This window comes from Leptodactylus fuscus, chromosome 8 (genome assembly GCF_031893055.1).
Source record: "Leptodactylus fuscus isolate aLepFus1 chromosome 8, aLepFus1.hap2, whole genome shotgun sequence".
NCBI lineage: Eukaryota > Metazoa > Chordata > Amphibia > Anura > Leptodactylidae > Leptodactylus > Leptodactylus fuscus.
The window spans coordinates 53995731-54020972 of NC_134272.1; the positions used below are offsets into that span (position 1 = coordinate 53995731).

General features: G+C 43.7%; 1 protein-coding gene across 1 annotated transcript in view; it reads left to right on the forward strand.

Moving 5' to 3' along the window:
* The window catches only part of LOC142217247 (uncharacterized), a 188602-nt gene that overhangs the window by 71389 nt on the left and 91971 nt on the right, over positions 1 to 25242 (forward strand). The window contains exons 25-34 of the mRNA XM_075285441.1: positions 2934 to 3089; positions 5140 to 5273; positions 5856 to 6014; positions 6501 to 6672; positions 7559 to 7770; positions 9713 to 9901; positions 10957 to 11096; positions 21931 to 22093; positions 22383 to 22475; positions 23827 to 23961. Coding sequence (XP_075141542.1) covers positions 2934 to 3089; positions 5140 to 5273; positions 5856 to 6014; positions 6501 to 6672; positions 7559 to 7770; positions 9713 to 9901; positions 10957 to 11096; positions 21931 to 22093; positions 22383 to 22475; positions 23827 to 23961 — 1553 coding nt within the window. The remainder of the gene's footprint in view (positions 1 to 2933; positions 3090 to 5139; positions 5274 to 5855; positions 6015 to 6500; positions 6673 to 7558; positions 7771 to 9712; positions 9902 to 10956; positions 11097 to 21930; positions 22094 to 22382; positions 22476 to 23826; positions 23962 to 25242) is intronic.

Below are 25242 nucleotides of genomic sequence, written 5' to 3' on the forward strand. Positions count from 1 at the left end.
GCAGTTCAAACCGAGCATCAGTATGGGGAAGAAAGGTGATTTGAGTGCCTTTGAACGTGGCATGGTTGTTGGTGCCAGAAGGGCTGGTCTGAGTATTTCAGAAACTGCTGATCTACTGGGATTTTCATGCACAACCATCTCTAGGGTTTACAGAGAATGGTCCGAAAAAGAAAAAACATCCAGTGAGCGGCAGTTCTGTGGGCGGAAATGCGTTGTTGATGCCAGAGGTCAGAGGAGAATGGCCAGACTGGTTCGAGCTGATAGAAAGGCAACAGTGACTCACCCGTTACAACCAAGGTAGCCAGAAGAGCATCTCTGAACGCACAGTACGTCGAACTTTGAGGCAGATGGGCTACAGCAGCAGAAGACCACACTGGGTGCCACTCCTTTCAGCTAAGAACAGGAAACTGAGGCTACAATTTGCACAAGCTCATCGAAATTGGACAATTGAAGATTGGAAAAACGTTGCCTGGTCTGATGAGTCTCGATTTCTGCTGCGACATTAGGATGGTAGGGTCAGAATTTGGCGTCAACAACATGAAAGCATGGATCCATCCTGCCTTGTATCAACGGTTCAGGCTGGTGGTGGTGGTGTCATGGTGTGGGGAATATTTTCTTGGCACTCTTTGGGCCCCTTGGTACCAATTGAGCATCGTTGCAACGCCAAAGCCTACCTGAGTATTGTTGCTGACCATGTCCATCCCTTTATGACCACAATGTACCCAACATCTGATGGCTACTTTCAGCAGGATAATGCGCCATGTCATAAAGCTGGAATCATCTCAGACTGGTTTCTTGAACATGACAATGAGTTCACTGTACTCCAATGGCCTCCACAGTCACCAGATCTCAATCCAATAGAGCATCTTTGGGATGTGGTGGAACGGGAGATTCGCATCATGGATGTGCAGCCGACAAATCTGCGGCAACTGTTTGATGCCATCATGTCAATATGGACCAAAATCTCTGAGGAATGCTTCCAGCACCTTGTTGAATCTATGCCACGAAGAATTGAGGCAGTTCTGAAGGCAAAAGGGGGTCCAACCCGTTACTAGCATGGTGTACCTAATAAAGTGGCCGGTGAGTGTATATAGAGCGCTACTGTGTGACAGTAGAACAGAAGCCAATTGCATGCAAAAGTAAAACCAAATAATTGAGTCTTTATTGATTCCAATTGACAGTAGAAAAATAGGCGAAATGTAGGCTACGCGTTTCGACGCCGAACAGGTGTCTTCCTCAAGCCAAGATGTCCTAAACTGTCAGAGCATGGGAATCAGCTCATTCCCATGCTGATTCCCATGCTCTGACAGTTTAGGACATTTTGGCCTGAGGAAGACGCCTGTTTGGCGTCGAAACGCGTAGCCTACATTTCTTGTTCATTAACCTCCACCACCTCACTGGTTGGTGTCCGGGTAAGAGCTGCAACTGTTTATCTTCAGCCCCCCTCTGGGGTTTTTTATATACGGGCGCCAGGTAACTTTTTTTCTTCTTGTGGACAGTATCTGATGCAGTTGTCAAACTGTCTTGACTTGAACATTTAGGTTCTTTTGTCCTGTAGATTTATAAAAAAAAAAATTGTCGCTAAATGTCTAAAACACACTCTTTTGGCCACATAGAAACATACAAGGCTTCTCCACCTGGTCTACCGCAACCTCACTGGCCAGAATCTGGTCATGCCTGGGACTTATCATTGGTTAATGTATTGTACATGCCAAAGTTAAAAATGTAACTAAATTTATCTTTTGTTTGAGTCCTGACCCTGTATAACATTGCTTCAAGCACAAAATGAGTCAATTGTGTCGCTAATCCTCAGATTAGTCTCACAGTTTGAGAAGCTCTGCTGTACTGCAGGGTCGCCAACCACACATAAAATTTATAGACGGTTCATAAAAATAGTGGACTTTTTACCAGTGTCAGTAAATCAAAATGACAATCAGTGAGAAAATGAGAAAACACACAAGGCCATACTAAATAATACTCGAGAGACTGAGGGATGTTTGTTAGCTACAAATAGATTTGAGACATGTCCCAGAGGTAAAGACACCTATAGGGGTGTTGCAATCTAATGAAATTCATTCTGGGGTCTACTTTAATACTACATTCAGAGATTACCTGACACTATACTTGCCAACTCTCTTGGAATGTAAAAGAGGTTCCCAAAAAAAGGGATGGCCTTCCAGGCTCCAAGAAGAGCAGGCAAATCTCCCAGGCCCAGCAGAGTGCTTTACCATCTGCCTGGTTGGCATTCATTTTATATGTAACTTAAGCACTTTATGTGTCAGTCACGTCCGGCACATCAGCACATTTCATGGCCATGTCACAAGAGATGGGGTGCAACAGTGCCCAAAACAGCCATGTCAGTTCCAATAAGGGCCATGGCCTTGTCCATAAAGGGAGTCACCCCAAAATGTCCATGCCATGCTGTGGGCACCATTCTTCCACACACCACTTCCTGAATGTTGGCAAATTCCTATAAGCTGCAACGACACACATTTTTAAGGATTTGCCTTCTGCCTAACGTTTGCCTCTGACTGCTTCTGTTTTTGGTGTACTGTCAGTTATGTGATTTTCTCCACTGGCTTCCAATTTCTAGAGGACCTATCTCCACTCTGTACTCCGACCTGGTCGCCTCCACACTCAGTCTTTCTTCTTTTCTTCTTACCATTTAATTTTTTGTAGATGTCTTGATTTTGTCTTGAGTGTCTTTCAAAGGATAGGATATCAATTTTAGCAGCGGTTCCATGATGGAAAGCATGGCAAGTGTGCTAATACTGATCTGTAGGGGTCCTAGCAATGAGACCTCACCAATATATAAATGACGTCCTATTCAATGGAAAGGACATCCATTTTGAAAAGATGGATAGCTCCTTTAACATGAACAGTATCTATGTCCATTTTATCAAAACTAATTGTGTTTCTATTTTATCCTACAGTTTTAATTGACAAGAAAGCTGATGACAAAATGAAGCAATATTCTCTAGAGAGTGAAGCCTATGTTCCAGGAGTATTTGGGTCATATAGTATTGGACTTCTGCAACAACGAGGAGGTGTATGGTCAAATGCCATGAGAGTCAAGTATGGACTTTTAGGTAACAAACTTATTCATTTATCTAAACACTCCTCTGCATATTAGACAGCAGCTGGTAGCACCTCCAGTTCTGGCTAGCCATCCATTGAAGAGCCTACATGATGACTTCCTATATTACCTGTGGAGCATATTATACAATGTGGGGAGCATATTATACTCTATAGGACCACTGTGGAGCATTATACATGGGTAGGGGCTCTCGGAAGCATATTATACTGTGTGGGGCCATTGTGGAGCATTATATTATGTGAGGGGCCTCTATGGAGCATATTATTTTATATAGGGCCGCTGTGGACCATTATATTGTGGGAGGCCTCTGGGGAGCATGTTATACTGTGTTACACCACTGTGTGAAGACTATTATACTGTGTGGGACCACTATGAAGAGCATTATACTACATGGGGCAATTGTGAAGCATTATACTGTGTGGGGCCATTGTAGGGAGCATATTATACTGTGTGGGGCAACTGTGGAGCATTATACTGTGGGGGGCTCTGGGGAGCATATTATTATATTTGGTGCCCCTTCACTATTTATATCACACACCATCTGTTTTATAGCAGCCATGAAATGTTATTACAGGCTTTACTTAGTCATGGTCACTATGAAACAGATACTGTGAAATGTAGATTTTGAAAGGGCCTCTTATACTGTTGGACCGTGCAGATCAGCTGTTTCCTAGAGCATGCATGTGATTACAGAAATTATGTATTATTACCTATTCATATAAGATTGCAATATTTGCATGATGGGCTCTGTGATGCTCACTCACCGTTGTGGGTACTATAGTTGTACCCTTACAGGTATCTGAGATACTGCTAGAGCACCCATGACTGTCGCTATTAAGAATACGCTGTAGGGAGGGGTTTGGGGGTCAATATCCAAGTTTGCACTGGGACCTGCAAGACTTTACTTATGCCGCTGGTAGGGCTGCCTATTTTTAAGCAAAAGCCAAACTTCTCTTAGGGTCAATGCCTGAATTTAACAAGATTGTTTCACCACTGTCCTGTCAAATTTGAGACATTTGGAAACTACGGATGCCACTTGATACTTATACGTGCTTTGGTTTGAGCACTTTCATTTAAGAGGATATTTTTCACAGAAGCCCAAAGCAAAATAATCTGAAATCGTATCTTTATAGAGGATATGGACGGCGATTAACCCGATGGGACAATCCCTTTAAGGGACAAAAAATGAGAACTAAAAGCATGTGGTAATATTAGGTGCTTACATCAGGCCTCTCTGTAGTTGCTTGGAGCTAATTTTTCATTCCATAAATGGCTGCTTTAAATTGAATTTTTCATAGATTACATTACTTCAGGCTCATATATTCACCGCACAGTTCGTGGTCCTTGGCACAGGCGCTGCTTTATTACGTTCATTTATCGTTTATCTTGTGCTTGGCTTGTTCTATGGAATCATTAGCTGTATTTTATAACCGCAGTCTCTAGCCAGATTCGGCTGTGGTTCAGGGGGATCAGTGCTGTCAAATCAGCTCTTGTAACACAATTTTGATTAATTTTCGTCTCTAGTTCATAACCCTGGACGACGTTCCAGAGGGCACTTTCCCTGGAATTAAGATACAATTGAATGTAGCTCTCATTCATTTACATTTCCCTAAGAGTTTGCTAAAACTTCGTGACTGTTGTGCAATAAAGCTGTTAAGGTGACCTCCCCTCTTTTCCATATTTCCAATTCATGTACGTAAGTGGTAAATCAATCTTATTTCTGGATCCTTTGGCCTGCAATTACTTCTGAACCTTTAAGATTTTACTATAGATTTTTAGGTTCAGAGTGTTTTTCTAAGAGAAAGTGTGGTCAGTAAGCAGCTCCCTAAAATGTTCAGGCAGATTCATAGCAGCACAGGTTATAGTTAAGGGGTGACATCTACTGACCTCCACATGCTGTTAGAAATCTGAGTGTGTCACATCTTAAAGGGGTTGTCCAGTTTCAGGATATAAATGGAAGAGTTTATTTCCATTATTCATCTTTTCCATGCACATCTCTTTTGTAAAGTGTTATTAAAGATGATATATATTATTTGTTACAGGTGATGCTAAATTTCTCCGCCATGAATGTGACACTGGGCAGAAAGTAAAAATTGACACCGATTCTGAAGAACAGTATAAAGTTGACTTTGAGCATGAATTTCATTGTACACAAATTCAAGCTTTCAACCACAAGGTACCAAACTACTGTCTGTTTTTAAGAATTCCTGTATTGTCTAGTGTATTGTATGTTGTACTGCACCCAAGTTCATAACATCTCTTATTGTTTATTGGATCTTTGCCAGTTGTTTGTACTGTATTACGGCCGCTTTCATGGATCACCCCATAAGTTTATGGATGGATCCGTGAAAACAGACAAAAAGGAAAACAAGCTATACTTTGATGGACCATTACAATGGATGTCCAAATATCGGTTATGTGAATAGTCCCCGTTTACGGACATCGAATTTAATGGTGCTGTGTGGATTTAAAGGCTGCCTAACCTACTTATCTGCGGGGCTGGGTGATACGTTTGGTTCAGATGACAGACTCCCTTTAATAATGGAGAGTTTAGTTAGATGAACTAACAGGGCTGAGAGGTTGTAACTACATATTATAATATCATGATGTATCGTGTATGGTTCTGCGTTGGACTGCAGGTAAACATACTCTGTTATATATCTCAAAGACATGTTAAAGGTTCAGTAACACATTCATCTCACCTACATGTCTCTTTGTATAGTGGTAGAGCATTATTTTAGTAATAAATGTCTTCTAGGTACACCTCCATCATGAAGAATATGCCCCGCACATACACTCATACCTGGAGGTGAGCTACGGGAAGCACTGGGATGAAATGAATAACAAAAAGAAACTTTTTATCAGCCAGACGTTCAAAAACAACTCCAATCCTTCCTCATCCAGCTACTTCATGGAGGTAAAATAACATTTTCACGATGGCCATAGATCTCTGATGAAAGAAGAGCTTCTCTATAGTCATGTGCATCACAAACATAACTAAAAATGTAATTTAACACAATTTCTTACCATTCTAAATTAAAAATTATCTAGTAGGATTTTTTTTTCATCTTTGTTCCATGTTTCTATTTAGAAAGCCCAGTAATGATGCAAGGAATGCACTGTATATGTTAGTGTCTTTCTTGTATGTTTCTCTTACTTTATACTGTTTTGGTTGATTGTTCTCATCTGTTTTATGAATTGCATTTGGATCTGGTTCTATTTCCTCGCAATCTTTTTTTTTTTTTTTGGATTTGTGAAAAAGACAGATTCAGACTAAACATATACAAAGACATAGGACTGTAAGTGTTACTGTACAGGCTTTGTGCACAAGGCAATGTTGTGTGTGTGACGACTGAGATTTCCTTAGAAGTAATGTAAGCTTTTCTGTTTGCATTTCTTTCAGTTCACCCTGCAAGTGGCTGAGAAACAAGTGAACTATAGGACGCAACTTTTACATACTCATTCAGCTCTGGAAAGCAATACCAATTTTAAAGTGCAATACAATGACAGAATACCATTTGTCGCTGGACTACAGTGGAAAGATACATCAAAGAATGACCTATATAAATGGGAAGGTAAATGGGAAAGATACTTTCTCTTGATGCATTTAGACAATGTCAGTGCCAGACAGTTATGAGAATTGTTGCTTCCGTGACATGAATCCTAAGGGCCATGATCATGATTTTCAGTAATACATATTCACAGGCCAGGTCCAGCTATGCCAGAGAGGCTGTTAGACAGCAGCTCCTAAATCTGGATCATAGAGGAAGGACCCAATGGGAGAAAATGTGTTTAGCATAGTACACAACACCTAATAGCTGAGTGCCGGTGGACGCACATGCTCAGTCACGCACAGTCTAGTGATCCTCTGTACACTGCAGAGCGGCCAAAAGAAAGAGCTTGTCAAGAAAGGAGCATAGCTTCTGCAGTAGCATGGCGGTATAGCTGAGCAGATCACTTCTACAGGGAAAGTAAGTGTGCATTTACATAATGTGGTGCACAACAAATGATACAAGAACAGTTCTAAGAGTTTTCTATGGGATCCTTACTGACATCCATGCATTACTGGCATCCAATGCATCCATTCTTCTACTAGACAGTGCCGGACGTTTCCAGGAGGTGGGTGTCTGGTGGATGCTAGGTGTCACCATTCTGGCATCAGATTACCCCCGGAGTGGAACACAAAAGTTCACTATATCAGATGGTGTGTATATGTGAGCATATCCTCAGAAGAGACTATATTGTAGGTTCACAGTGGAGGATATAGACCGGTTCTGTCCACAGCCCATCCCGGAAGATTAGCTGCGACACCAAGAGGGACACATAGAAGAAAAAAAAATGATGAAATATAATTGTTTATGATAAAAACACTGCAGGTTTCTTACAAACCATTTTACAACTTGGTATGAAAATGATTCCTGGAATAATCCCTTAAATACTACTGTTTTTGCTTTTACTTAGGGGCGTTCACTATGGACACACCTTGGTTGTATCTTTACTCGGCTCTGAAACTTCACCAGCCTCAGCGATTCGCTTACCAGACCATAATTGAGCTATCTGCCGGAAAAGCTCTGTCTGTTAAGAACCTCGTGCTGGATGTGTTCTACAAAGACTCAGGAAGTGAGAAAGAGGGGAGAATTCATATACACACACCTACGGTTACTTACCTAAGAGTCAGTCTAAGTTTAAGATTGTTTTATTTCCCATATATCATTTCATGTTCTTGTGTAAAGCTTAGCGTTATATGCAATATATACACTCACCGGCCACTTTATTAGGTACACCATGCTAGTAACGGGTTGGACCCCCTTTTGCCTTCAGAACTGCCTCAATTCTTCGTGGCATAGATTCAACAAGGTGCTGGAAGCATTCCTCAGAGATTTTGGTCCATATTGACATGATGGCATCACACAGTTGCCGCAGATTTGTCGGCTGCACATCCATGATGCGAATCTCCCGTTCCACCACATCCCAAAGATGCTCTATTGGATTGAGATCTGGTGACTGTGGAGGCCATTGGAGTACAGTGAACTCATTGTCATGTTCAAGAAACCAGTCTGAGATGATTCCAGCTTTATGACATGGCGCATTATCCTGCTGAAAGTAGCCATCAGATGTTGGGTACATTGTGGTCATAAAGGGATGGACATGGTCAGCAACAATACTCAGGTAGGCTTTGGCGTTGCAACGATGCTCAATTGGTACCAAGGGGCCCAAAGAGTGCCAAGAAAATATTCCCCACACCATGACACCACCACCACCAGCCTGAACCGTTGATACAAGGCAGGATGGATCCATGCTTTCATGTTGTTGACGCCAAATTCTGACCCTACCATCCGAATGTCGCAGCAGAAATCGAGACTCATCAGACCAGGCAACGTTTTTCCAATCTTCAATTGTCCAATTTCGATGAGCTTGTGCAAATTGTAGCCTCAGTTTCCTGTTCTTAGCTGAAAGGAGTGGCACCCGGTGTGGTCTTCTGCTGCTGTAGCCCATCTGCCTCAAAGTTAGACGTACTGTGCGTTCAGAGATGCTCTTCTGGCTACCTTGGTTGTAACGGGTGGCTATTTGAGTCACTGTTGCCTTTCTATCAGCTCGAACCAGTCTGGCCATTCTCCTCTGACCTCTGGCATCAACAACGCATTTCCGCCCACAGAACTGCCGCTCACTGGATGTTTTTTCTTTTTCGGACCATTCTCTGTAAACCCTAGAGATGGTTGTGCGTGAAAATCCCAGTAGATCAGCAGTTTCTGAAATACTCAGACCAGCCCTTCTGGCACCAACAACCATGCCACGTTCAAAGGCACTCAAATCACCTTTCTTCCCCATACTGATGCTCGGTTTGAACTGCAGGAGATTGTCTTGACCATGTCTACATGCCTAAATGCACTGAGTTGCCGCCATGTGATTGGCTGATTAGAAATTAAGTGTTAACGAGCAGTTGGACAGGTGTACCTAATAAAGTGGTCGGTGAGTGTATATATATATATATATATATATATATATATATATATACATATATATTTGGTGGAGAACAAAGCTGAAATGTTATTGACTATGCCATAAAAAAAATACCCTGGCGATACTGAATATGTGAAATAGTGCATTAATTTATGGAGACGGTATTATAAGAACAGAGAATGTCAGGGGTTAGTGCTGCACAGAGTTGACTTGGTCTTTCAACATAACAGATGATCCAAAAAAGACAAAAAAAATGGGCCTCAAATGTCCAGAAGGAGAAAACCCTATTCAAAGCTGAAGTCATTGTCTGCACCAAGTCCTATGGGTATCATTTATTGAGGTGGCCTGTATACATAATAAAAGCAGCACAATTTAGGATGTCAATACTACATACAGTATATATTCTGTATGGGTTGATGTTGGCTCTTGGAATAGTTATCTCTGGAGAGCCTGTCTGTCTCCGGACTTTATTCCTGTATGTGTAAGATATTTTTAATGTTTATAACTGGTATAGACTGGAATTGACTATTGTGTAGATGATCACATGAAATGGTTATGTTCATGTATGGTAGGAAACATTATAGCGCTATGACTTTATCACTGCCATTACTTAGTAATGTTTTATTAAGACATGAATGTTCCTCTGTCCCCTAGGCTTCCACTGTGAATTTTATTGGGGCCAGTTCCTTCAGAAGCTATAGTGAGATGGTGTCGCCTTGGAATCAGCTGATAAAGAATGAGATCCACCTAGAAAATAGCGAGAAAATGAAGGTCGTTTCATTCAAGATCAAAGGATCAAAGCAAGAATTTAATGTGACAGTGGATTATTGGATCACAGATCTGGTATGTTGTGTGGTGTGTATAATCCTCGGAGCCATGTGTATAATGTGAAATTATCGAAGCGGTGTTACTTGAAACTCCTGGGCCCAGAAACAAATCTTTAAAAGGGCCTCTAACTATTACTTACAAGTAAGTGCATGTATTTTTATAATATACCTATTTACATTTAGGAGACTGTCTGTAAAGAGTTATTCTGGTCACAACTTATCTCCTGTTCACATGATAAGGGGTAACTTGCAGATTTTCTGGGGTCCAACCGCTGGGAACCAACCAATCATAAGATCAGGGATGGTTTACACCCCTGTTAGCTTTGAAGGGGTGTTTCAGCTAAAACAAAGACTGGTTTTAGCTGGCTGTTATCTAGCAGCATTTTGCCATCTGTATTACGGCTGCAATAACCTATACTTCTATAAGCCTAAATAACCATATTTAACCAATGGTGGTCAAAGTTCAGGAAATTATAACATGACACATCACCTTCATTTTTATCTGTTGCTCTGACCCATCATAAGACGGAATGATGGACTGTAAAACTAATATAGTTACTGACTGAGGGTGGGTTCACATCTGCGCACCAGTCTCCGCTTTCAGCTTCTGCCGACAGGAGATGGGAACTCTGCAGACAGTGTCCGCCCATGAGCATTTTGTGGTCTCTTCAGCTAAACCGCTTGTTTTTTTTAGCCGGACACAAAGTCCTGCAAAGTCCTGCATGTCCAACTTTGTGTCCGGTTAAAAAAAAACAAAAAACGGTTTTGCCGCAGAGACCATAAAACGCTCATGAGCGGACACTCTGCAAACCCAATCAAATGAATGAGTTTGAAAAATGACTGCTGGTTTCCGTCTCCTGTTCAGTTTTTTGGACAGAAGACGGAAACTGAAAGCAGAGACTGGAGCGCAGATGTGAACCCTCCCTGACTGAACAGTAGAAGATAGCATTGTGTGTGCAGGACCTTATCTTTTTTGACATTACATTTTCACCTTTTTGTTATTTATGTTTTCCAGTCCTAATATAGGAATAAATGATTTCCCATATTAAAAGATTTTTCTTTATGTTGCAGCCAAAGAAATCCAATTTTCTGATTAAATCAGTGTGGACCGGCCAGAGGAGCCCCCCTTTAGTTTTACAGTTGAATGGGCAGATAGAAGATGTGAAGAAAGAAGTATTGTTCTATCAGAAACGTGGACTCATACACTTCAGGTACTGATATTGGCACACTCATTATATAACACTAATATATTACTACAATTACTGCCAATTCTATTTTCACTATGTGCTACATTTTAGGGGAAGTCCTCATGGACTGACCACGCTGCTTAATTCCATCAGGCCGGTTCAGCACTGGGTTTGTCTGTAAGCTGCCAGGAAACTGCTTGAAATGGGCTGGTTCTGTTTTGCGCTGGCATTACACAACATGCTTTAGTAACAGCATGTGGGTGAGATTTGCTAAAATTGCATTCGTTATATTTGTACTATATGATGCAGCAGCTTACCATATGGCTAACCTGTCGCATGTATATCCTGTGTGAACGTTCCCTAAAAAACACTAAGGGTGTGTTCACATCTGCATTGTTTAATCCATTCTTCTGGTCCGTTGAAGTCAAGTGCTGATTAAACAATAAAGACAGATCCGTTCACAACACAATAGTAAATTACAGGGTACTCACTCAGATACAATAAAAAAAACTTCATGCTTTTATGTCATCTTCAATAAAAACAGCGACAAAAAGGAGAGAGGCACATCCGGTGTTCAGGGGATGGTCATTTCACACTTTCATGGTCAATAAAGACAGATTCATCAAATGAAAGACAACTATAGATCTTGACCGAACCCATTGACTATAATGAAGTCTGTCAGGTATCTGATGTTTTCTTCCATGACATTGTCATTTCAGACAGATTCTAATGCAGATGTGAACATAGCCTAACTCTGATAATACCAGTATTGAAGAACATTGATCATCTTGCCCTGTGAAATCCCTAGTGTTGGATTCTTGGTGGACTATATCATCAGACATCATAAGCGTTAGTGCTTCATTCCCATAAAGATGACCTTTCACCACCTCCAACAAGTCCAACTTACATCATTTAATAGTCACTGCTCCACTGATTCTGGCACAGTTGGAGGTTTTTCTCTAGCCCCCACCGTTCCTGAGCAATCAATGCTGTTAGTTTTGGTTTCTAATATGCTGGAGCAGGGAAGGAGCAGACAAGGGGGTGTGATTCTGAGCTCTGACATCGGTTGTTTCTGATTGGAGCTTTGAATCAAGCCCCCTTGCTTATATAACCACGCCCCCTGATATGGACACTGACACTGACCTCTGATATTACAGCTTATATAGCACATCAGGCATCAAAACTAACTGCATTTTTTGCTCAGGGATGGTGGAAGCTACAGAAAAAAATCCAACTGTGCTGGAATCAGTGGAGCAGCGCCTATTAACAGTTACTAAGAGGTAGAATTGGTGGAGTTGGTGTAAGATCCTCTTTAAAGGGATTCTACCATTAAACTACCTTTTTTTCTAATTACCACGTCGGAATAGCCTTAAGAAAGGCTATTCATCTCCTACCTTTAGACGTGGTCTCCGCCGCGCCGTTCCGTCGAAATACCGGTTTTAACCGGTGTGCAAATGAGCTCTCCGCAGCAATGAGGGCGGGCCCCAGCGCTGAAACACCGATGAGCGCGTCCCCATTGCTGCCCAGAGCTCTTTCCTGCGCTGCCTCCTTCTTCTGCAGCAACTCTGCCTCTTCTGGCTTCTCTTGCTCTTGTAGTTCTATACAGGAGCATAGAGAGGCCACCCCAAAATGGCCGCCGGCCAGCTCCTGTATTGAACTGTAACAGCGGCTACCCCAAAATGGCCGCCGGCCGGCTCCTGTATTGAACTGCAAGAGCGCCGGCGGCCATTTGTATCAACAAAGTTGATACAATTTTGAGGGCACTGGGCTCTGGCATCCTAGAAGTTCTAGAGGCGTGTAATCAAAAAATAAAGAACGCACACCTGTCCAGAGGGCTCCATTGTCCTCTTCTAGTGTCCGTTCATGTACAGGTGACTATTGAGACCATTCAGCCTCGGCGATACACCTCCCCCGGCCTCCAATTCCTGGACAAACCATTTAACGATATTACAAAGTATTACACTTATTCAGTCTATAGAATAGACACATGATTTGCAGTTATTCTCAAGAAGCCTTCTTTGGCTAATATAGCAAGGCATATTTCACTGATGCTTTCTAATCCTCCTACAGTCGCTAGCTCGAAATTTACTGCTCTGAACTTTTACACTCCTATATACTGCCGGATTTTTGTACGCTGTGATGATTTGCTGCTCATTATTCTCTCCTATAAACATGGGCATTAAAAGGGTATTCTGGTTTAAGTGAATAATGGTTATTTTTATGTATCTTGAAAGGTTTTAAGATCTTTGCTTGTTTTCTGTCTATCTCTATATATTGTGGAGAATTTAGCTTGATCGAAGCAGTGGTGCGGACCCAAACAATCAAGACAGGGGCACAAAATATGCGGCAAACTGGTTTATTTAGAAAAAAAACAGGAGAATAAATAAACCTTGACTTCAGGCACAACATGAGCAAAACAAAATACAGCCTTAAAGGGGTATTCCCACCTCACATACTCATCAGTCTTTACTGCTGTAAAATCTTCTTTCTTCCTGGTTTCTTGCATCATTTGGTGGGCGGGGTTTCACATGCAACCTGCTGTTTAACTCCGCCCCCAAATTCACGTGTAGCTCCGCCCACCCATATTGGACTATGAAGTACAGGCAGCAGCAATTCCATTCTGTGTTACATATAGAGACTCCCTGTCTTTGCCATAATGAACACAATTGAATTAGCTAGCCTGATAACTGGGAGAACAGAAGAAATGAAAGCAGCTCCTCTCCCCTATCTGATAGCAGGAAGCTAGGTCACATGGTGTAGACACAGGAATAGCTAGATACACAGGCTCGCTCCCTGCACTTAGCCCCTCCTTCCTCCCCTCTGAGAGCAGCAGATACATCACTTGACTCATGAGCAGCTAAGTCAGGGCTGTGGCCACAATGAATTCAATAAAGTAAGATAGTGGACAAACAAAGCAGTTTGTCACAATATGAGTGGATACGCAGGAGGCCAGTGGTCCAGTTTCAGTCCTTTATTGCAAATCTGACAGAGGATAGACAAGCAGACAGTAAGGGCCGGCTGAGAGCGGGAAGGCGGTGCGTAACCAGGCAGAGGTCAAATGGATGTCAGGGCGGATAGAGTCTGTCGGTGGACGGGAATCCCGGAAAGCGGACCAGGTGGACGAATAGGCACCGGGGTCTTCAGCGACAGCAGGCGCAGACCTTTCGCACTTCCGTGCGGGCAGCGGAGTCGCCAGGTGCAGCAGCTAAGCCGAAGGATGAGTAGTCAGGTGACTGAGTCAGGGAGCCCAGCAGGGGTACAGCAGCAAGTAGAGATGATCTTGAGGAGGACTGCAAGACCCAGCAGGATTGGGGAACCAGCGGGATAAAGCCAGCTCCAGGAGCTTGAGGTCAGTCAGAGGAAACTCCAACAGAATACACAAGCAATGTGCAGAAGATACCACGCCCCTTAAAAGGCATGTGACCAGAGGCATGTGACCAGGAGTCCAGCCCAGCTGCAGGAAACAGGAAACTTGGTTCAGCGAAGCCCTTCCCGCCATCTTGCTTCAGGGCACCTGATTCCAGTACACAAGGCAGAATCCTAACAGTACTCCCACCCTAAGGACGGCCTCTGGACGGCCCAGGACCTGGCTTCCTAGCGAACCTCTGATGGAACTGAGCGATCAGACGAGGGGCGTTGATGTTGGCTGGTGGCTCCCAGGAGTTGTCTTCAGACGGGTATCCTTGCCACTTGATCAAATACTGCAGCCTGTTCCGAAATATTCTGGAATCCACGATCTTCTCTACCAGAAAGTGCTCCTGGCCCTCCACTTCGACCGGACCCGGTGGAGCAGGTGTACGTCCAGGAAAAGGATTCGGAACTACGGTTTTCAGTAAGGAAACGTGGAATACCGGATGAATCTTCATGGTCTTCGGTAGCCGTAATCGACAAGCCGCCGCACCCACTAGAGCCACGACCCTGTAGGGACCCATGAATTTTTGAGCCAACTTCCTCGATGGGACCCTGAGTTTTAAGTTCTTGGTGGAAAGCCAAACCGCATCGCCCACCTTGAACGTCGGGGCCGATCGCCGGTGTCGATCTGCTGCTCTCTTGTAACGTTCCTGGGCTGCAAACAGTGTTTGTTTCAGGACCTCCAGCTCCTGCTGCATTGTAGCCACCCTCTCCGAAACAGCGGGAACCGGACCATCCACAGTCAGTCTTGGCGCGACCTTTGGATGATATCCCAAGTTCGCATAAAATGGCGACATCTTCGTGGAAGAACTCTGTGTATTGTTATAACAGAACTCTGCTAAAGGTAGTAGCTGGACCCAGTCATCTTGCAGCTGTGAAATATAACAACGTAAGTACTGCTCCAACGTCTGGTTCGTCCGTTCTGTCTGTCCGTTGGTCTGCGGGTGGAAGGCAGAAGATAGTTGTACCTGAATTCCAAGAGCTGCACAGAAGGCCCGCCAGAACCTTGCGGTGAACTGGACCCCCCGATCAGAAATTATGTCTACAACTAAATCCGCTGTCTCTTTGGCTGATGGTAGTGCTGTGCAAGGAATGAAATGTGCGGCCTTCGTCAGACGGTCCACCACCACGAGGATCGTGTTCCTCCCCTTGGAAACTGGAAGCTCCACAATGAAGTCCATAGATATAGACCCCCAAGGACGTGAAGGGACCGGCAGGGGTTGTAGAAGGCCCGTAGGTGCGGATCGTGGCACCTTGTTCCTGGCACACACTTCACAGGATTGGACATACTTCTTAACGTCCCCTAGGAGTTCCGGCCACCAGAAGAATCGCCCGACCAGCTCTTGCGTCTTCTGAGTTCCCGTATGCCCGGCCAACCTGGAATCATGAAGAAATTTCAAGACCTTCAAGCGTGCCCCTTCTGGAACATACAGGCGCTGCCCCACCATCCATACGTGGTTCTTGAACCTTAATGACACGTCCGTAGATGGCTGAGCAAGGAAGGGGTCCGTCTCGTATGCCTCCTTAATGTTGTTCAACAGGTCCCGATCATGCAACACCGCCACGAAATTAGAATCTGGAACAATCGTCCTCGTAGGGACCTCTGCTGTGGCTCCCTCTGCAAACATACGGGACAAGGCATCCGCCTTCCCGTTCCGCGAGCCTGGCCTGTAAGAAATCAAGAAATTAAAATGAGTCAAAAATAAGCTCCACCGCGCCTGCCGGGGAGACAAACACCTGGCGGACCGCACAAATTCTAAATTCCGGTGGTCTGTTAACACAATAATCTGCTGAGAGGTCCCTTGCAGAAGGTGCCTCCACTCCTTAAAGGCCGAAATGATAGCTAACAGTTCTTTATTCCCGATATCATAATTCTGTTCCGCCGTAGAAAGTTGCCGGGAGTAGAAAGCACAGGGATGCAACAACTCCTTCTCCCCGACCCTCTGGGACAGTATGGCTCCGACAGCTGAATCGGAGGCATCCACCTCGACTATGAAAGGGCGAGCCGGGTCAGGGTGTACCAATACTGGTGCTGATGTGAACTTGTTCTTAAGTCTGTCAAAGGCCTCCTGGGCTTGTGGAGTCCAGCTAAAAGATGCTGCTTTTCTTGTCAGTTTAGTGATAGGGGCCACAATGTCCGAAAAGTTCTTAATAAAGCGTCTATAGAAATTGGCAAAGCCAATGAACCGCTGAATCTCCTTGATGGATTTGGGAACCGGCCAGTTGAGCACAGCTTGGACCTTGCTATCGTCCATGCTAATACCTTGAGGTGAAAGGATATAGCCCAGGAATTGAACTTTAGTCGTGTGGAAGTCACATTTCTCCAATTTAATATACAACTTGTTCTCCCGGAGGCGCCTCAAGACCGTCTTGACATGCTCCTGATGATCGGCAATGGAATCAGAAAAAATCAGGATATCGTCCAGGTAGATGATGACGAAACGGTCCAGTAAGTCTCGAAAAATGTCATTGGCCAAATGCTGAAATGTGGCCGGCGCGTTACATAGTCTGAATGGCATTACTAAATACTCAAAGTGCCCATAGCGGGAGCGAAATGCGGTCTTCCATTCATCCCCCGGTCGGATGCGTAGCAAATTGTAAGCCCCCCGGAGATCTAGTTTGGTAAAGATCTTGGCATGGCGGACCCTCTCTAGAAGTTCGGGAATCAGGGGTAACGGATATCGGTTACGTACCGTCACCTTATTAAGGTCTCTGTAATCAATGCACGGTCTTAAGGACCCATCCTTCTTCTTGACAAAAAATATCGGGGCCCCAGCCGGGGACGAAGAAGGACGGATGAATCCCTTGCCCAAATTCTCCTCGATGTACACTTTCAAGGCCTCTAATTCCGGCCCCGCAAGCGGGTAAATATGTCCAAATGGAATAGCCGCTCCAGGTAGCAATTCAATGGGGCAGTCATACGGCCGATGTGGAGGCAGAGAGTCTGCCCTGGTCTTATCACAGACATCTGCGAAGTCCGCATACTCCGGGGGGAGAACACCAGCAGTATTTAACTCGGCAGCCGGTACCTCAGTAGCTGCTGCATTCACTAGGGGCAGCGTTGGAAAGGTCACCTGCCCTATTCCCCAGTTAATTGAGGGATTATGTGCCTGAAGCCAGGGGAGCCCAAAAATGATGGGGAAGTGAGGAGATGTAATCAACATGAAGGACAGCGTCTCCTTATGTTCCGGTGGGATGTAGATCTGTAAAGGTTCTGTTTCTAGATCCACTGGACCCGAAGCTAGGGGGGAACCGTCTACCGTCTCCATTAATACAGGAGCCTGTCTTTTCTTGGTCCCGATCTTATTCTGAGCGGCAAATGTGGAGTCCATGAAATTTCCACTGGCCCCGGAATCAATCATGGCCGATGTCTCCAACCAGTCAGATCCCTTCTTAATGCAGACGGACACAAGGCAATGCGTTCTCTTGTTCCCGAGCCGAGGAGGAGGCAGCATAGAGGAAACAGTCTGAATAATTGCGTTTAATGGTAGATTCTGATCTGAGCTGACAGACTCCTCATCTGATAACTCGTGATCAGCTACCGCGGCTACCATCTTAGGAGGTCGTATGGGACAGTTCAATAACATGTGACTGGGATCACCGCAGTACAGACAAAGTTTCTCCCGCAGCCGGTGCTCTCGGCGGTCATTCCTCTCGCGATGCTGCAAGGAGTCGACCAGCATGGGTTCGGCCTCAGGCCGCTGGGAAGGCTTGCTTGTAACCTCCCTTGGGAAACCCCATGAGGATGGGTCACTACTGCGATTTAGAGCCTTCCATCTCTCCAGCCGGCGCTCCGACATCCGGGCGTCAATCCGGACACAATGATTAATGAAGTCATCCAAAGTGTCGGGAGCCTCGGCCCGGGCCAGTTCATCTTTCATAGCTCCTGATAAGCCTTTACGGAACAACGGAAGTTGGGCATTGGCGTCCCACGTGGTATCCACCGCCCATCTCCGGAACTCCATGACATAATCGATAACCGGACGTCTACCCTGTTTGAGCGCCAATAAGGTGGTTTCTGCCGTAGCCCTCCGGTGGGGGTCATCAAACATCTGTGTCATGGCGGCTACAAACTCATCAAAGTTGTTGAGTCGATCGTCGTTTGTCTCAATAAGGGGGTTAGCCCAAGCGATGGCCTTGTGGGTTAGTAACATTATTATGCACAGCACCTTAGAGCGATCTGTGGGAAATTGTGCTTCATGAGTGCCGAAATATAAATGGCATTGATTGATGAAGCCCCTGAACTTGTCCCGATCGCCGCTAAAGCGAAACGGGGGCAACTTAGGCGAAATTGGTGCTGGAGGCGTAGTGAGGCCACTGGAAATGTGATGTTCCAACGTCTGAGTACGAGCGCTTAAGTCCTGTAAAGCAGTTCCAATCTGCTGCGCATTTTGGTTGACCTGTACCTCCAGGAGAGCCAGGCGCTTCTTGACGTCCTGGACCTCCGTAGCCAGCGTCTGCGTGAGACTGCTCACCTGTTTCAGGCGAGCGTCTAGGGACTGAAGTGTGACGACCTCCATGATGGCTTGTGTATCCTGTCACAATATGAGTGGATACGCAGGAGGCCAGTGGTCCAGTTTCAGTCCTTTATTGCAAATCTGACAGAGGATAGACAAGCAGACAGTAAGGGCCGGCTGAGAGCGGGAAGGCGGTGCGTAACCAGGCAGAGGTCAAATGGATGTCAGGGCGGATAGAGTCTGTCGGTGGACGGGAATCCCGGAAAGCGGACCAGGTGGACGAATAGGCACCGGGGTCTTCAGCGACAGCAGGCGCAGACCTTTCGCACTTCCGTGCGGGCAGCGGAGTCGCCAGGTGCAGCAGCTAAGCCGAAGGATGAGTAGTCAGGTGACTGAGTCAGGGAGCCCAGCAGGGGTACAGCAGCAAGTAGAGATGATCTTGAGGAGGACTGCAAGACCCAGCAGGATTGGGGAACCAGCGGGATAAAGCCAGCTCCAGGAGCTTGAGGTCAGTCAGAGGAAACTCCAACAGAATACACAAGCAATGTGCAGAAGATACCACGCCCCTTAAAAGGCATGTGACCAGAGGCATGTGACCAGGAGTCCAGCCCAGCTGCAGGAAACAGGAAACTTGGTTCAGCGAAGCCCTTCCCGCCATCTTGCTTCAGGGCACCTGATTCCAGTACACAAGGCAGAATCCTAACACAGTTTTACTGAAGCAATGTATTTAGGAAAAGTCTTATATCCACATTAACAAGCAGTATAGATAGGATCCTTGTGATGGGACAACCCCTTTAATGTCAGGCAAGAACAAAATAAATACCTGCTCGTCTGAGCCACTAGCTAAACAGAACTGATAACCTAACTATATGTGTGGCTTACTTCCAAACGAACAAAGCAGGAGCAATATTGTCTCACCAGACTCAGGGTTACAGGACAGAACCATACGCCTCCTTTCACCTCATGTAACTGCCCTGCAATGCAGGAGCTGCAGCCTTTTCTGGCCCAGTAATGAGCCAAGGATCTACACCTGGGCTGAGGACTACTCAAGATCTGCCTTGGACCACAGATATGTCAGAAACCTGGGGCTGATATATCTAGAGTCCAGCACTCTGTCTGTCACCTTCTCACATTATATACTCACTCCAGTGGGAAAAAGAGAGTGCCAAGTGGATCACTGAGCAGTGGAAAAACATTGCATAGTCATATGAATCCAGATTTATGTTGAACCCTGATGACGGTAGCAGGAAATGTGTTACACAATTAAAACTGCCCCCTTGTAGTCACATCTTGTGATGAGGGGGCAGACCCCTTCCTTAGGCAATTCCTAATTTTAAGCAAGCAGCATCAATCAATGAACCCTTGCTATTAGGCTGAGAGTTGCGGTAGTAGTATATGGTGGATGTTTTCCTGTGTATAATACTTGTGTAATGTTACTTTTTACTAGAAATGCACTTCAACAAGTACCATAAATTATTTTGTAACCTGTCGCTTTAACAATATAAAGTGAATACTATTTTTAGCATGTTGTTCTGGCAGTATGAGAACCTTTACATGTTTTCTTTTATATATAAATATCCTCATTTAGGGGTCTCCTTATATCAGGTGCATGAAATGCACAAATGCCTTGAAGATTTACTTCTTGTAGAGGTAAAATACAATAGCTAATTATCCATACAATGAAGTGCTGCTCTAATTGCACTTATTAACCCAAGGATTTTTTTTTTATAGCAGAAAATAAATCTGCTACTTGTTCTGCCCTTGCTGACTCAATGTGCAGTTTAAATGGACTTCTTAAATGTGAAAAGTCATAAAAACCTCTCAGCAAATTGGCTGTGTACCCTGCTTTGTAATGGGTTTGAGTTGTAATATTTACACCCGTGTATAACAGTGTGTGCATGTGTCTTTATATATATATGTAGCAGAGTTAACCCAAACTTCTGCAATTGGTAAAACTGCTGCAGTGTGTGACGTCTTATCACAGAAGACAACAAAATCTGTTTTTTCCCATTACTTTTCATTGGTTTTTGTTGTCTTTTGGGATAAGATATCAAAGGGCACCGTCAGTCTTGTTCCTGTGATGGTCTTTCTGATGCTCCCGGTCACATGACCGACTCTGTTTTACTCTATGCACCTGCAACCAGAGTAGAGTGAAGTTAGTGATGTCATGATAAAACTGGAATTGCAGCAAACAGAGACTTCCATCAACCCTCTGCACCCTGCATAAGGTGAACATCTAGGCTCCAGGAAGAAAGCATCCCCTTAAAGTTGACAGACCAGGGCTTAAGACCATCTACAAAAGGAAAAATGTTATACTTGTCCAAAACTGGAGAGATGAAAATTAAAAATATCCTGAATTATCCTGAATGGTTTAAATACAACTAAATGTCCATGAGAATACATTTTTTCTACCCTTTTTAGATACCATTTTAGTGCATTTTTAGATCATTTACAATTTACTTGAGACTCCACTATATTGCAGAAACAAAACCTGATATAGCATGCATGAAAACATCATCTTGAATTCTATATTAATAGTTTGACATTTTTTAATGGACTTGGAAATGAATTCATATTTCCACTTGAAATCTAATCCTACAGGATAATTCTAAAATGAACCAAATAGCTGTATTGACTGACAACGGAGTAACTTTAGGAGCAAACCAAGGTTCACGCTTATCATCATGCCTTATATTCTTAATTTAGAATTTAATATATTAAATTGCAGAAACAAAACCACAGATATTGTGCAAGAAAACATCATCTTGAATTTTACAGTAATACTTTGAAATTTTTATGGATTATGGACCATTTAGGGAAGTGAATTCACATTTTCACTTGAAATTTAATCTCATTGGGTGTGGACTGACATCGCAGCAACTTTAGAGACAACTTTTTTTTTTTCACATTGGGCGTCCATTCTTTTAGATGTGAGTGTCCATATTTTGTGATGTTGTACAATCCCTTTACATGCTTCTTGTCTTATTTAGGCATCCATTTAAACTTCCAGTGCCCCAGAGTGTCCTTCTCCAGGAAACCTTCACAGTAGATAAAAGAAAAAAGCATTACATTCTGGAAACCAAGCTTGTTCTTGACCAAACCGATGAATGCATCCAGACCATTGTGCTTGGATACCAAACTGACAATCCATATGTGAGTAGAATAACTTAAAATCAATAGAATAATCTGTTATATAATGGGAATGTTCACTGTTGTGCAGGTTATCTGACATTGAGGACGTCAGCAATGACTAGGGGTCGGGGCATTGTTACTCTCATAGATTGCATGGTAGCTCCTTTACTGGAGCTTCTGACTCCAATGCCATGGCAGAAGAGACACATTTCCTGTTATTTGCGTTGATTGTAATGACAATAGTTTTGTATAAAATCAGAGTAACAATCCAGGGAATAGTATACATAATCTGATTGTTTTATTCTTCTAGATCTGTGCCAGTCTAAAACATCCTTTTAAGCAATCCCTTCAAACCATACCTAGCAACATTGAAGCCTGCGCCTCAACACGAAGATACATCTCCGTAAGTTCAAGTTTACATCTGGTATACTGATTAGCTGTTGTAAGCGACACCAGCATTACCTAGATGAATAGAACATGGTCTTTGATTTACAAACCTGCTCATAAATAAAATTCAGCTCTGTCCCTCAGATGCCAATAACTTAATCTACATGGGAGTGGGGACAGTGTCCAAGAGTAGAAATCGCATTCATGAGAAGGCTTTTATAAATCCCTGTTTAAGCTAGCAGTTGTAGGGTTATCACAGTCATGACAGCCCCTGGAGTGTAACCAATCTGAATTTGACAGAAAGTGTTCAAATTATACATTACATTCTGGACATGGAGTACAATTGCTTGCTTGAGTAATGCGTCATCAGGGTGGGTCCTTCAGAGTGACTCTGAAGGGGTACTATGTCTCTTTAAGGAGATGTTGACTTTATCAGGCCAATTTGTGGTGTACAGGAATTTATTAGACCATGTATGTCCTGCTAATAATTCTAGGAAAAGACTATGTAAATAAGTCCTTGGCAGAAAAAAGGAGATTGCTCTTTGTCACTGTTTGGAAGGTAGGTCCCTATAGAACAATGCCTGGCTTTCCTGAAACCTAGTGGCATGATATGGGAATGAACCCATGCCAAAAGTCTACTCCAAAAGGAAGATAGACCCATCTGCTGACAGCTGTTTTAAGGTTATTGCCTAGCATGAGTACAAACTGACTGGCATTGACCTATAGGGAGTTACCTTCCAAAAGTTGGAGCTAGAGCAAGTTCCTCTTTTTCCACCAAGGAAGACTTATTTGAATTTCCTACTGAGAAATTCTTTTTGTAGCTGCTGCCCACTACAGCTTAGTGCTGGAGGTCCCAAATTGAAGACTATCCTCAGATAATAACTTAGAAAGAGCTACTAAGTCCATTTATTTTATATACCGGTCTAAGGGGGCGTTCAGACTAGCGTCGGTGTCCGACAGCTAGTGTCCGATGCTTATGTCCACGCAAGATTTTAGCATCGGACACTAGCTGTGTCCGTTACAATTTGCATTATTTTAAATGGGACATCATGTAGTGTACTTTACTGTCTGTGGGTGCCTTTAAGTGTCCGTTTACAAAGATGTCCGATTTTTCAAGTGGACAGCTAAATCCTACATGTAAGGATCGGACATCTTTGTAAACTGACACTTAAGGACACCCACGGACAGTAAAGGACACTTCATGATGTCCCATTCAAAATAATGCAAATTGTAACGGACACAGCTAGTGTCCGATGCTAAAATCTTGCGCAGACATTAGCATCGGACACTAGCTGTCGGACACCAACGCTAGTGTGAACCCAGCTTTAGAATATATAACAATATAAATGCACTTTCTAAAATTTTAGGGCAAACATGAAGTAGAAGCCACCATTAAAATTAACAGGAAAGATACCTTTGGTTTCACCGGGAAATTTGAGAACAAATCTACCAAGAAAGAACTATTGCAAGCTGTTCAGATGGATATGACTCATGCCTTCCAGGTAATATTTGGCACTAATTCTTATGTGAAGAATGTATACTGAACCAGTATTACAGCTGTTGCTCTCTTATAATTTTCATTTATTAGCTATAGCCACAGACCACTACATAAAATGTACATGTTATTTAGAGCTTTGCACAATATATAAAAATCAAAGACTTACACTCTCTCAGTTATGTCACCAAAATCCAGGTATCAACCCAGCCCTGCAGATAAGTAAGTGAGGATCACATGACTCAAACATTGACTTCACTGCTGAGATATCATTACGTTTATCAATATGCACAGGAACTTTTTGGAGCAATGAAGGTGTTTTGGCTTATCTCTTTGAAGCAGTGGAAGTGCTCCAAAGAACTCAACTGCATATTGATAGCTCAGCAATGGAGGAACTGATTCTCAAGTGGAATGTACTGTTTGATTCAGGTGACCCTAGGCTATCTATATTTGGGGCTAGGATTATATGGTGGGTTCTGGTGACAGATACCCCTGTATTATTCTGATCAGTGTGAGAGCTGTGCGTCTGTGCTCTCTCACTCCCTTCCCCACACCAATGTGTCAGATCACTGCAAGACAGGGGAGAGGAAATTGCACTCTCCATAGTGCAGCTTGCAGATCACGGTCTGAACCGCGGCTACCAGCTCTCTAGACCCCTGCCCTCCTGGTCCTTATTAGTCACAATAGCAACACCAGAGATCAGGAAATGACAAGGGTAATGTAGTCTCTGCAGGCAGCAGGAATTGATAAACACTCATCTCCTGGCCACTGTGCCCTAAGCGTCATATTTTAGAATAGCGGAAGGGTATGTATTGGAGAGCTGTTTACCTGACCTCCTCTGTTGTGAGTTTTTTAGCTCTATTTGTAAAAGCCTAAAAACATCAATAAATATTACAGTTTAAAAGAAAAAAAAGAATAGCGGAAGGATTGGTAATCATCTCTGCAGCCTGTAGAGGATACATGGTCCAGGCAGCAGGGACGATTACCAATCACTGCTACAGCTATTGTAAAGTATACAAGTAAGGTTCACTGACCACTTTCCCATGTCCAGTTCTCTACAGGAGGCACTCAGGTGCATTATACTGTGTTTTGGGAAATAAATGTCCCATTAGTGCCCACCACATAGTATAATGTTCCATTCGTGCCCCTCATTGTTTAATGCTTCACTATAATATATGGAGGCACCAATAGGTTATTATACCATGTGGAGGCACCAATAGGTTATTATACCATGTGCAGGCACCAATAGGTTATTATACCATGTGGAGGCACCAATAGGTTACTTATT